The sequence below is a fragment of the Aspergillus nidulans genome, chromosome II (genome assembly GCF_000011425.1).
Source record: "Aspergillus nidulans FGSC A4 chromosome II".
In the NCBI taxonomy this organism is placed as follows: Eukaryota; Fungi; Ascomycota; class Eurotiomycetes; order Eurotiales; family Aspergillaceae; genus Aspergillus; species Aspergillus nidulans.
Genome location: NC_066258.1, coordinates 1592617 through 1606327, shown reverse-complemented (window position 1 = coordinate 1606327; position 13711 = coordinate 1592617). Strand labels below are relative to the sequence as shown.

Genomic DNA, 13711 nt, shown 5'->3' with positions numbered 1-13711 from the left:
CTCACCCAAACCCCCGATTTACCAGCAACCCAATACCCCTTTTTCTTCTTGTCTCTACCTCTCTCTAACTATCTGTGCTCCTATATTCTCTAATTTATCGTAGTTCTCCGCAGACTGTTATCATGTCGACATTGGAGGATCTCGACGATCTTGAGCGCGAGGAGAGAGACAAGAAGAAGGAGCAAGGCGATGGCGGCGATGGCAAGCAACCTGGTGGTGATGGAGATGCCGAAATGAAGGATCCGGATGCGAAGAAGAAAGATGAGGATGACGATCTTCTAGACGAGGAAATCCTGAATTCAAGCACAGCGGACATTATCAAGCGGCGGCGAATGCTGGAGAACGAGCTTCGCATAATGAAGAGCGAATACCAGCGGCTGACGCACGAACAAAATACGATGAAGGAGAAGGTCAAGGACAATCAAGAGAAGATTGAGAACAATAGGTGAGACTTCTAGCTCTTCTAGATGGCGTGGCGATTTGGAACTCCACCGGAAACCAGGAACTGGGCGCAGAGTTTCCTGCGAATAGGGGCTAGTAGTCCTCGTTCATTTCTAACATTCATATCATAGGCAACTACCGTATCTCGTCGGAAATGTTGTTGAGCTGCTAGATTTGGACGTCGAAGCTGAAGCTGCCGAGGAGGGCGCCAACATCGATCTAGACGCCACCCGAGTAGGCAAATCCGCTGTCATCAAAACGTCGACTCGTCAGACCATCTACCTTCCTCTTATCGGCTTAGTTGATCATGAGAAGCTTAAGCCTGGTGACCTTATTGGTGTCAACAAGGATTCATACCTCATTCTCGATACCCTGCCGGCAGAATACGACAACCGGGTGAAAGCAATGGAGGTCGACGAGAAGCCTACAGAGAAGTACACAGATATTGGTGGTCTGGATAAGCAGATTGAGGAGATCGTCGAGGCTATTGTATGGCCCATGAAGGAAGCAGAGAGATTCAAGAAGCTTGGCATCAAGGCGCCGAAAGGTACTTATCAAACAGTATCTGGTGTAAACAGACTCACAACTAATACTGCTCATAGGTGCTCTGATGTACGGGCCTCCCGGCACAGGAAAGACTCTTCTCGCCCGAGCCTGTGCAGCAGAAACTAACGCAACCTTCCTAAAACTCGCCGGCCCCCAGCTCGTGCAAATGTTCATCGGTGACGGCGCGAAGCTCGTCCGGGACTGCTTCGCCCTTGCTAAAGAGAAGGCTCCCTCGATCATTTTCATTGATGAGCTTGACGCTGTGGGCACTAAGCGTTTCGACTCTGAGAAATCTGGTGATCGTGAAGTCCAACGAACCATGCTTGAACTCCTTAACCAGCTCGACGGATTTGCCTCGGACGACCGCATCAAGGTTCTCGCCGCCACCAACCGCGTCGATGTCCTCGACCCCGCCCTCCTCCGTTCCGGCCGTCTAGACCGCAAGATCGAATTCCCTCTCCCCAATGAGGAAGCCCGCGCCAACATCCTCCAGATTCACTCGCGCAAGATGACTGTTGAGGACTCCGTTAACTGGGCTGAGTTGGCACGCAGCACGGATGAGTTTGGTGGCGCGCAGTTGAAGGCTGTCTGTGTGGAGGCTGGTATGATTGCGCTGCGAAAGGGGCACAGCAAGATCGGGCATGAGAACTATGTGGATGCCATTGCTGAAGTCCAGGCAAAGAAGAAGGATACGAACATGGGTATCTATGTTTGAACAAATTCTTGTATCCTTTTGTAAGCCTAGATTTGGTTTAACTCTCCTTCCGCATACAATGCGATGTGTATCAACTTACGTGCAGCTCATATTATAGCACTACTACATGATAGCTACCGGCTTGCCGGTTGGCTATACGACCAGACGAAGGAATCATTCACCGTAGCCCAATGACGCATGTAGGCCACAGGAGAGATCGCTAGTTAGACTCAACAAGAATAACCACTTGAGACTGCTCAGCACCTTCTGCCTTGTTCTGCATATCATATCGGGCCAACTGTCTCATAATATGCCACTTCCAGCCTCGGATCATGAGGAGAAGCTCTCCTATTGAACTTGCTGCAAGCCCCACAAGTAGGCGCGAATACATAGACCTACTCAGGCTAGCTTTGCTCCCTGAAGGGCATGTATGTGTGGCCGAGAGGTGCGCTTCAGACCTCTTAAAGACCTGCAGTGGCATTGAATCATTTTTCTGGCACGAAGATAGTCTCCAAGAAACTGACTTGTTTAGAGCTAATGGAGAAAAGCACTGTAGATAGCCGGCCATGGAGGTGAAGCGCGGGTTCCTGCTCAGGTGTGCATACTTCATACCGAAAAGTTGGTGGTAGACAGTCTTGCTGGCGTAGTATAATAGTCTGAGAAACCTACTAAGGTAGCATGAGCTCCAAGCCTTATGTCTACCTACAATATGATGGCTAGCTACGCCTTTAAAGAGGGCAGCCAGCACCTAATCAAATCCTCTCCTCTTGATATTGCTCCCCTTCGTAAAGATTTGTGACTAGCCTAATAGCAGCAGGACCATCACTTAGACTGTATCAGGCAACAAGAACTCGGATTAGATAACTAAGATTAAGCCAGCTACCAGCTTTGCTTACATTACATTATTGGACAGAAAAGAGATCCAAGTCAGGCAGAAGACATGAATATTAGAAAACCAGCAAATGACCAAACACACCTATAGATAGTGTCGTCCGTCCATTCATTTAGCCTGTCATGTCCAAGACCCCACGCCGTACCGATCCAAGCCCTTCCATGACAAGCCAATCCAATTCCGTCGACGCGCCGGTAAGGAAAGTTATATATGAGAATTATACAGACAAGTGAGAGGAAATGGCGTCGGGGAGGCAGCGGAAGAGAACAGAAGTAGATATGTGCTGGGTCAAGATAGATTTGAAGTGATAAATGGTGGGGTATCAAGGGTATATAGAATAAATAAAGGCAAAGCCTCCCCGGTAATAAAGTGAAATATAGAGAAAAGTACGGCATCAGATCCAGTCTGAGCGACAATGCTGGAATACTCGAGTCGGATCTCGGTTATGAAATTATGGGGAACTGCCAGTGAAGATCGTTCGTCGACTCCGTGTATCCGTCCGTAAACGCCGAAAATTGCGTGCATGAGTGCAGTGTGAAATGCGTATCGAAACTAATCTGCATGCGCCACACAAAATAGGACGCCCAACAAGAAAGTGGAAGGCAGAGCCTAAAATAGGCGCTTGACGTCGTAAAGTTCAGCCTTAACGGGGCGCTCCCGTTCCATATGGAACCACCAGTCCCGGCCACCCTTATGGCTGTAATTCCAGGATCCCGTGCAGACGTCCTTTTCCCAAGGAGGTACACTCATGGTTGACATGCTCATCGGCGTCGGCGGAGTGGTCGGGGTTACTGGACTTGTGGCCATCGTACTAGTAATGCTAGCGATACTCCCCCAACCAAAGCGCGGCGTTGATGTTGACGTTGGCGACAATGGCTCCTCAATAGTTGGACTCGAAACTCCTTTGCTGCCGAAGCAGTTTACACCAACACCGGCGGCGAAAGTAAACGATTGGTTTGCGGCTAGAATATGTCTCCACGAGACAAGACCCCCGTCGGCATCTTGTCCAACAATATCGGGACGAAGTATGAAACGAGGGATAGATATATCTCTCTCACTGATCTTGGCTCCAGTCCTGCCCATGTAAGCAGGCATCCGAAAGTCAAATACTGTAATTGGGCCTTCATGGTCTTCTGGAATTGGGTTCGGTTTCGGGCGATCCTGTGGGATTTCCCACATGCCGGTCTCATCCAACTCGTTTTCCGCTTCGTCATCAGAGCCTTCCAGCGCGTTGTCAGGGACATACGAATCAGAATGATCTGTTATTAGCACCTGCAAGCCAGTCTCCGTGTCTCTTGCGGCCATATCAATGAACGTCTGAGCCCTTATTCGGGCTGATGTCAAGTTGTTGCCTCCAGGAAGTGCCATCGGCCGCGTTTGGACGGACCCGTGCGAGCTTCGAGGAAGGCTATATCGATCTGGCTGTAGTAGTGCTTGTCCACGAGGGATTGGCTGACAAACCGCCTGCAGGGCGCCTGGGGGTTCAATATCTGATGGAGCCCGCAGGGCATCAAGTCGGGGGAACCCCCCGCATAGAATGCTTTGTGCAAGATGTGAATTGGGAGCTTCTGTGTGTTGAAGAGGTTTCGCGAATGGTGCAAAATCGAGCCTAGAAAGGGCGGTACTAGGATTGGGACATGCAACATCCCAGTGTAAGAACCTGAGACTTGATGAGGCCAAAAGCGGTTGGAAAACTATGCCGTCTGTGTTCAACGTTGGGCATTTCTCCGTTTGAACAATCTTGAACCGTTCTAGGCTCTGGAGGGATGCTAGGATTTTCGAAATCACAAGAAGAGAGTCAATATTAGGTTCAATCAAGGTCAGTGATTTGAGAGTGGAAGACTCTGGCCGTGAAGTATACTGCGCTAGACCGGCATCGGTGACTCCAGGAAGGTTTTCCAATCGTAAACTTTCAAGCGATGGAAGACATAGAAGAGCAGTGTCGGAAAAGGCGTCTGCGTCGAAGTTCGAAACGCACAGGTTGCGCAATGATGGCAAGAGATCAATCGTACGGAGGAAGACGCTGGGTTCCAGGGCAGTGCGGTCTAGTCCGTAAAGCATCAATGTCTCCAGGTTTGTCCATGACGCGTGATAGTTGAGAAACTCAAACATTTGCAAGGGACCGAGACTGCCAGGGCAAGAGGTGCTACGCGGGGAGGCTTCAGAAGTCTCCGTTGCTTCGCAGAGAATCCAGGTATGTTCCTTCAATTTCCGCCTTGTAGACAATGCATGCGTTAGGCGATCAAACTCATGGTTGAAAGGAATTGTCAGTCCTAGTAACCGTTCCAGGTTCGGGCACACCATCACAACCGAGGCGATGAGATCTCGATATTCCTGCCATTGGGCCGTATGTTTACCAGTCGTGAATAGTAGATCTATCTGGGGCACGCGGAGTTCGAGGACAAGATTGGCCAGCAACTTCCTCTCGCGAAGCGTGCGTCTTAATAACTTCAGTCTGCTTCCTCTTTTCAGTCGATATTTTTTCAATTGAGCCGGGGAGTCGCTGCCGACGATGTGAATACGGTTATACCTGAGAAATATGCATATGTTAGAAAAAGCCCATACTCTCGCCCCGAGCACTGCGGCACAGGACGCCAAAGATCAAGCATCCAAACTCACAGTCGACTTCTGACTGCCTTCTCCCATGGGCGACAAGTAAGAGAAAGGGCATGCAGATCGCGTTGAAAACAGGTCATGCATCCTGACTGATTTGGCCCTGAATGCAGGAACTGTAGCTGGTCGAGAATATTCTCATACACTTCCTGCGGGACCCGCTTGAACACAGATTCCAGGATCTTATCCAGAGAGGCAGCAGAGTCGCATGTGCGGTATGAGCCCGAAAAGGTAGGAGAGTAGGAGGTAGGGATGGTCGATGCGGTATAATTGGTTTTGAAGGAGGAAACTGAGGAGGTCCGAGAAGGGATCGATGGGACAGAGCTGCCATACACCGAATCCGAGTAGCTGTGGCTATGGGGTATAGCAGTGTAAGGCATAGAAGCACTCTCCGGCCGATTGGCGACGACACTCATGGTGAATTCGGAATGTGCATTGGTTTATCATGTACGTTGAAGCGAGGGACAAAGAGACTGCTGGCAGTCTGGCAAGGGGTGTCAAAAGAGAGTCGATGGAGGGGAAGGGGTAACAGCGACGTTTGGCAGTCGAAAAGAGATCCACTCTGAAACAGTAGGATTAGGGAATCGAAGATCGAAGCCTGCTAGGGGATGGCGGGAGGCCGAATGAGAAGGGAACGTAGAAAAGAGAGACAGCAGCAGGTGAGGCAACAAGAATAGCCCTCAGGACTGTTTGTAAAGAGAACGAAGGATTGTGAGCGAGGAAAGAAGGGGAAAAGTAAAAACAAAATAAATTTAAAAAGCCATAGCGATCAGAAGCGGCATACTATTTTAGGAAGTATATGCCCAGGAAGGAAGGGTACGAACTGTTTGTCCAGGGGGTTTAGACTTTGGACTTCCGAGTACTCTGAGGACGTCTCCAATGAGCCCTGTCCAGAGTCAAAGCTCAAAAGCCATCTCGTCTGGATTGCTCAAGCGTCAAGGGTAAGAATCTTGCCAGAATTCCCCAGATACAGTGCTTGTTTCCGACTCCCATGTGCTCAACTCCTCACGCACTGTCTCACAAACCAACAAGGTCGACTCCACCGAGCACGGAGTGCATAGTAGTAAGAAGGACGGGTTACGGCGGAGGAAGGAAGGATGGGCGGCCCCCGAGGGTTGATCGACCCCACAAGAAGGACGGAGCGGAGCTTTTGTGAACTTCTTCCAAGCCAACTAACTCCCATGCAGCATGCAGGAACCGGTTAGCCTCGTGTCTCGATCTGGTTATAGCAGGGCTTGGCCGCGACTCTGCGAGGGAGCTGAGTACCGGCCCTCCTCTCAAAAACCGGAGAATATTCGCGTTGCTATGGTGTTGAGGTCACGTATTTCGATGTTTAACATGGATCCCACGCGGGCTGAGAGAGCGATAGTATTGACTGCCGCTGGGCCGGTGGTTTCCCTCTTGCAAAAGGAGAGCCAAGGGCCATCAAAACTAATTCGTTAGCCTGGGAGCTAGTTGTCTGGAGAAGGGATTGGCAGCATCCCAATAGCCAGAAGCGGCAGGGATTTGAGCAGCAGTGCATATCATCTGCACGGAGCACTAGGGCCTTCAACGCTGACTGGCTGGCATGCCGGGGGTGGATGGCAACCTTGGGTGGCAGAGACAACAGTGTCAGCCAAAAGCCCAAAATCAAAAGAGTCAAGACTCAGGAAAGGGATGAGGTTGGGCCCGCCATAAAATGGAATTCACGCTAAGCCTCTTTTAGGCAGACGGGTCCTGACTAGTCCACTTTGCGTCCCATCATCATCCACTTGCCGACAGGAGAGACAATCGACACGCGTTGAAGAGATGAAGGTCCAACTGAGAAGGTCGTTCCTACAGTGCATTATCGGCAGAATCTGCAATCTGATTCATTTACCTGTACTCTGCCAGTAACGTTTCGAAAACGTAGTGCTTTTGTTTTTGTTGACCAGACTAGGAGAGTCAGCAGACGAATTTTAGAAGGATCCAACCCCTGACCATGCTCTGCTAGACAAACGGTTGCGATGAACGCTCGGCTCCAGCCCGACGCCCGGTTCGTGCCATCGATAAAGGCTCATTGGCTGATCCCTCAGTGTGTGAGATTAATCCTGGTCAAAACTCTGGAATATGTGGGTTATGGGGCTGGCTTTGGAATTTAAATCATTATTGCAGCGCACTGAAGACGTCAGACACAACTGCGGGTGGACTGACTGGTGGGGGTTTGTCCACGGATTTTATTATTTAATATGTCTTTGGCCTTTATTATGCCGCAAGGGCAATACATACAAAGTATGTGGCGAGTTTACGTTTTGTATTGAATAAGACTGGTGAAAGCCACGTGACTGATATAACCCTGTACAACTATCATATACCATCTCGGCATTTGATCTTAGGGTTCAAAATGATCTGGAAATGATCTAAAGATGACTTGAAGATTAGAGGCAGTGGACAGTTCATAGACAAATCCGCGTAAACCTGCCTAGATGGTCGGAAAAGGCGAATTCATCCAATTTGGCGTCAGACGTTTATACAGATCAAGATAGTAAGATCGAGCCTTTGCCTCACACCATTTTTCTTGTCGTCTGCTTGAGACCAAAGTGCAGCCGAGCTAATCTAGCCAAAGGTCCTGTTTTTGGATTGGAGGAGACAGAAGAGAAGCAAATTGTAGGTTTATTCAGCTCTCAACGGTAAAGAGCAGTGGAACTATCACCTGCGCCGATGCTGCCATACAACGCCACTACATCAATCATTTACCTATACCGGACCGCTTCCTGTTACCCTAGTATCCAGATATGCAAACCCCTAACGTTAGCCGGAAACAATGACTCGAGACGCGTGGGCCAAATTTCGAAGCGTGAGAAAAACCGAGGAAAGAGGCATGTTAGCCTAGTGGAAGAGCAATCAATGCGGGATATCACAGAATCAAGGATCAAGAAGAACCGAAGGAGCAGTAATATGCATGTCGCGATGGGCCGGGTCTCTCCAAATAGACCGGGACGTAGAGTATGAACATCCTCCGTTATTGATATCGGAATATGAGCAACAATGGTGCAAATCAGAAAAGAAAATAAGAACAATGGCCAAGAAGTCATTACATCCAGCTGATGCGGGATGAATGAAAGGAGATACAGAATAAATCTTCTGGGGTATGTTAAACGAGGACAAAATCGGAGACTCATCCTGAGCCCCTATTCAGGAGGAAAACATGTACAGCGCAGGAAAAAGACAAGATATATGCAGACATCACAACTCCACTAGCATGCATCGAAAGCCATAATCACATGTCAAAATTGTCGTCAACATTGAAAATCTCACCCGCATCTCCAGTCTTCTGAACGCCAGCCATGCGGTGATCTATAGAATTCCCAGATCGATGGGACCGATGCATTGGCTCGTAATCCTCATCCATACGATCCCCTACTTCGTTCTTGAAATGGTGATCGATCGAGCTCTCATTCACAAAGGTAAACCCTTGGAAATTAGCTTGCATCCCTGGAGAGAGCGGCGTCGACGCGGCCATAAACCCATTGGCAAGAGCTGCAGCTCGGTCATTTAGCGAGTTACTGTTTTCAAGAGCGTTGGTAAACTCTGGGTCAAAGTTGGACGTATCTGTGTCGGACTTGAGCTTGGGTTTGAACGGTGGGATGACCTCTTTTCTGCCCAGTGCCTCCCAGTCAATGTCATGGAAAAAGGGGTGCGCCATGAGTTCTTTCGCGTCATTCTGGGCTCCCAGGCGGTGCTTGGGATTCCGGTTGAGCAGGCCTTTCACAAAGTTGCGTCCTTCCGTGCTTAAAGCATCACGAGGGAACCGGACCTTGCCGAAGGCAATGTTTTTGTACATCTGCTGCGTGTCCTCCGCGTAGAACGGACTCCAGCCACAACACATCTCAAAGACGAGGACACCCAGTGACCAAAAATCAACCATTTTCGTATACCCTTGTTCATCGAGTAGTACCTCCGGGGCAAGATATTCTGTTGTGCCGCAAAACGTATTCGTTGTATCGTTCTGCGTAAGATTCGCCTTTGACAGACCGAAATCACAAAGCGCGATGTGACCATTGGCATCAAGCAGAATATTCTCCGGTTTGAGGTCACGGTATACGATATCATGGTCGTGTAGATGTTGCAAAGCCATGATGAGCTCGGCAATGTAAAACTTGGCGCGGGGCTCCTGGAACCGTCCCTCTTTCTGGAGATGCCAGAATAGCTCACCTCCAGACATGTAATCCGTGACCAGGTAGAGATCCGTGGGTGTTTGGAAAGAGAACTTGAGCCCGACGATAAACGGAGAAGCAGCCATAGCTGTTCGAACCAGGATATTTCTTTCTCCAACGGTGTGCGCAACCTCCTTCTTCTGAATGATAACTTTCTTCGAGAGCACCTTCATCGCATAAATTCGCCGTGTATCCTTCTTCTTAACCTGGTAGACTTGGCCAAAGGTTCCCTTGCCGATCAGCTTCAGGATTTGAAAGTCATTTGGTCCGACCTGCTTCTTCTCCGTCTTCTCAAACCTCATTTCCATATGAATCTCTCCGGAAACTCGGGAGTCCCCTGCTGCCCGACCTTTCAAGGGAAACCACCCGTCCAAGCGACTGTTATCTTCCTTAAGATTCACGCAGAGTCGCACATGGCCTAGGAAGGCTTCCGAGTCATTGCGGTCATACACGGAGACGTCAATTTCAGACTGGTCACCGAAAACATCACTAGATAGCAACAAAGATCAGGAAACTGCAACATTTGAAGACAAAAAGTATAGGGATAAGAAGATAATCTTACAAGACCGCTTCATGGTTCCAGTGTGGATCTGTGATAGGAGCATGTCCTCTGTGGTCTGTGCTCTCGAGAGTATTGTTATGGCTACTCTGTCGGTTCATCGGAATAGCCATTGGTCGTCCAGAATCGAGGGCCGATTGCTCTAGTTCCTTCTGTTGTCGTTTCAAGGATTCTTGCTCCTCGTCCTGAACGCTCTTCGAAATTACCTCGTTCCACTCGAAAACACAGACCACATATGGGTCGAACCCCGGTTGGAGGCCCTTCCCCTCCGAAATCTTGACATGCAGCTTGCCTTTGAGAGATGCTACCGGGGGACCGGAAGACGGTGAGGAAGAAGTATCCATCGACGACGGGAAGACTTCGTTAAGTTTTCCTGTGATTTCGTCGGCGGAATCTGACGGTTCGTCGCGCGGCGAATGGGTGGGGTTCGATGATCGGGGAGGGGATGCGGGAGCTTTCCCATTGGATTGCAAATCTTCATCGGACATTGCCCGAGGTGTATGAGGAGGGGTATTCTTTAAGTGTGAAGGATTTGACACGTTGGCAGTTAGCTTCGCGGCGTTCTCAGAAGACGCAGAAACATGCGGTTTCTCATGGTCGAGAAGGGGAGCTTCGACTAAGCAAAGTGATTCCGGAGTTTGGGAAAGAGAAGGGTTGAAGAAATGAGAGGCAAGGACGGGATCGTCAGAAATGCTGGAGACGGGATGAGAAGTATGACGACGTGCCTGAGAATCAGAACAGGACACGCTTCGAGATGGAGATAGATAATTTTTCAGTGTATTGAAAATAGAACCCATTCCTTTATCAGGGCCCGCTTCTGGCTCTTCAGACTCCTTCTGCAGAAGGGAGCATGCCGAGGAGCAAGGGGGGGTGGGAAGGGCCGCAGGAGGACGAGATTCTTGCGAGATCTCTTGGGTTTCCGCCTCATTGTCTGGCGGCGTGGTTGGGGATTCGAGGCGAGCCTCGTCACGCTCCATAATGACAAAGGACCCTGATGACGAGGAAGTGTGCCCCGATGATTGAGCATCGCGCGTCCCATTTGCTAGCGAACCCGACTGCATAGTGTCTGCGGAAGAGGGAGAAGGATCGGAGAGGGAAAACCGGGTTTTGAGAGAGCGAAGCATGACAGCAGAAGAACTACCAACCTGGAAGTAATTGTGCATTATGGAAGGTAGACGCCTGTCAGCCGGGTTGGGCTGCGGGGTGGCAATCCCTGACGGACTCGGGGTACTCGAACCAATTTGATCGTGGTTATCGTCGTCCTGACACCCATCGCTACTGGAGATGTTAGCCGCCCAAGATCTTGGATGGGTTGCTGAATTCATCGTGAAAGAGTGTCGGAATGCAGCGTGATGCTGGCATGCCGAATGCAAGAAAGAAAAAGTACGTCGCAGAGACGGGGATGCAATTGATATGCAAAGGAGGCAGAAAGACAGGTTTTTCTTGCAAGAAAGTGGGACAGAGCAGGAAATCAAGCCTGAACCTGCGGCTGCCTCGAGATCAATGCGACGGCACGCTCGGAACAAGCAGAGCCAAACCCGCAAATTTCGCACTCAGGCACACACGCAGACCGCACCACGACGTCCGCCTCGAGGGTTTGGCTTTCCCGCATCCAGTCTCTCGAGTTTTCCTTGCCAATCAGACAGTGGGAACAGAAATAAAAACTCACTTTTGGGGAGATGGCTGCTTCGACAACTCCGTGTTTTCTGAACCACTCTGAGCAGCGGCCATTATTGTGATTCCATCCGATACCAAAAACCTCCGCCAAAGTCACTCCAAGTATCAAGACAAAACCAGGAGGACTATGAGTCAACGGCCGGAGAAAAATAGTCGACAGACAACAAGACGAGGATGCAGAGAATGACGCGGGGTGGCGGGGTCAAGAGTGGACAAGAGTGCGGGATTTCAACAACGATAATAATGATTTTCAATAATGAATGATGGAGAAGAGGTGAGTGAGAAAATCGGAGAACGAGGAGCTAAGGAAGTTTGCGGGAGGGGACAGTCGGAGTGCACGACCCGATCGGGTTCGGCGGGCTGCACTGGGCTGGAGAGATCGAGGAGGGGTCGATTCTCGATTCTCGATGGCGAATTGGCTGGATTGGTCAATGTGCGTCTCAAGAAGAATCCATGGCAGAAGATATACTTTGGTGCAGATTCAGATGTATAGAGAGTTCCAATAAAAGGTGATCAGAGCAACTAACTTGTGAACCACGAAGGGGATCTGGAACTCAATAAGAACTGTGCCGGTGGGCGGCAGGAGGCAAACAGTCAGACAGGAACACAGCAGAACCACAGAGAATCCATGAACCAAACAGTGGGAAATCGAAATCAAAGAGACGAGAAGAGGACGAGTGGCGTTTTTAAGACCAGAGAGCTGACTGACTGTGTCGACTGGCGCACTTGTGCTGAAGGCGTTGGCCTCACAGTTGGCCTCACTACGTCGTGAAATTTACTTTTGAGTTATGGCATTGTATCCTTGCGGCGGGAGAATTGCGACAGTAAAAATAGTACGGCATCCAGCGGTCAGCGCGTCTTTGGATCGTCTTTTCTTACTCAGAGGCCGTCTCTTGTATGTCGAATGTCGATTCAGCCCGTGCAAGGATCCCAGATTATTGGGAATGCGAACCGGCTAGAGGAAATCGGCATGTTGGAAGATGATCCACGGTCGACGCCGAAGCTGTGGAGATCCTACCACACCCTCGACTTCCTCTCGGACGACGGAGGAGAGGAACCAGCGATGCCATCTACGAACGTCTACTGAGTTCAGGCCGGTGTCTCACCATCTACCTCGTCTACATTGTCTAATTGTCGACTTCTTCGACTTCTGATATAGGTAGTCAGAAGACAGTCGTGTCCGGGTGATAGCAGGAATGTGACCGCGCCAGATCCCCCGATCACACTTAAGGTCTTAACCTTGTGGCACACGCGGCTGCAACAAACTATATCTGATCCTGGTCTTCTCCCCGGTTGCTCGTTACCGGTGATACTCGATCCATCGAGGGTTCTGCAGAGTCTTGACTCATCGGTGATGCCGGGACATTGGCTTGTTCAATGCTCGGTGGCACAGAGTACTCGAACGAGACGTGATCAATTCTCTGAAGATGATACAGTTCAACCTTTTCAGCTTCGCCCTCAGCCATCCATAGCTCCCCACGCTAATCGTCGACAGCTGCATGGCTTCGGAGTACGCAGCGCTTTTCCGCCACCTCCTCATTTTGTCTGTATAGAGGAAGGCGGGGTATGGTCCACCGCTACGCCTACCACCAACTGGCCGTTTTATGAGACTTACGGACAGAGCGAAATCTACAGCCTGACTCAATGCAACTAGTGCAACTAGGGCAAATGGCCTTGTCCTACTCGACGCGGCTTTTTCCGTCCACTGACACTTGTCGCTCGGGTTGTTGCTCAAAGCTGAGCCCGAACTGCAGAATAGATGTGGGTTCTGAGTGGTCGGAACTTCTATGCGCCCAGAGACTTTTTCGCAAAAGGAATCTCGCGACTTGACATACGGCGGCTTACCGCTCTTTGGAGGCTCCTGATTCGAGAAGACAGTGATACCCCTCGCTCTATGTGGACTATGGAGGCTCCATAAAGGCGGGAGGCATACTAAGTTTAGATGATCAGACTCTTTGCGTCTTCTTGTCTTCTACACTTTCTGCCTGATGAATTGTAACAGCAACGCTACTGCCAATGCCTGATCTATCCGCTCCTTCAGACTACAATTCTTGCTCAGTCAAGCGTGGTGGTTGCACCACTGCCAGGTCACCTTACCCCAACAAGGGAGACCA

The 13711-nt window shown here is 50.1% G+C and overlaps 4 protein-coding genes across 4 annotated transcripts, besides 1 other annotated feature; 2 read left to right on the top strand and 2 right to left on the bottom strand.

Moving 5' to 3' along the window:
- Window positions 1-13711: part of a sequence feature (contig 1.68 76..250663(-1)) that runs on past both edges of the window.
- On the top strand, window positions 16-1784 carry ANIA_04236 (proteasome regulatory particle base subunit RPT5). Its single transcript, XM_656748.2, has 3 exons — window positions 16-445; window positions 573-988; window positions 1044-1784. The coding sequence occupies exons 1-3, from the start codon at window positions 123-125 to the stop codon at window positions 1700-1702; spliced, it is 1398 nt and encodes a 465-aa protein (XP_661840.1). The 5' UTR covers window positions 16-122; the 3' UTR covers window positions 1703-1784.
- On the bottom strand, window positions 3183-5602 carry ANIA_04237 (uncharacterized protein; the record flags this gene model as incomplete). The annotated part of the gene is made up of 2 exons (XM_656749.1): window positions 3183-5103; window positions 5193-5602. The coding sequence occupies 2 exons, from the start codon at window positions 5600-5602 to the stop codon at window positions 3183-3185; spliced, it is 2331 nt and encodes a 776-aa protein (XP_661841.1).
- On the bottom strand, window positions 8274-11651 carry schA (serine/threonine protein kinase SCH9; the record flags this gene model as incomplete). The annotated part of the gene is made up of 3 exons (XM_656750.2): window positions 8274-9850; window positions 9924-11195; window positions 11590-11651. 3 exons carry the CDS (start codon window positions 11649-11651, stop codon window positions 8425-8427), a joined length of 2760 nt encoding a protein of 919 aa, XP_661842.1. The 3' UTR covers window positions 8274-8424.
- ANIA_10528 (uncharacterized protein) lies at window positions 12927-13609 on the top strand. Its single transcript, XM_050611277.1, has one exon. It carries the CDS (start codon window positions 12952-12954, stop codon window positions 13249-13251), a length of 300 nt encoding a protein of 99 aa, XP_050467321.1. The 5' UTR covers window positions 12927-12951; the 3' UTR covers window positions 13252-13609.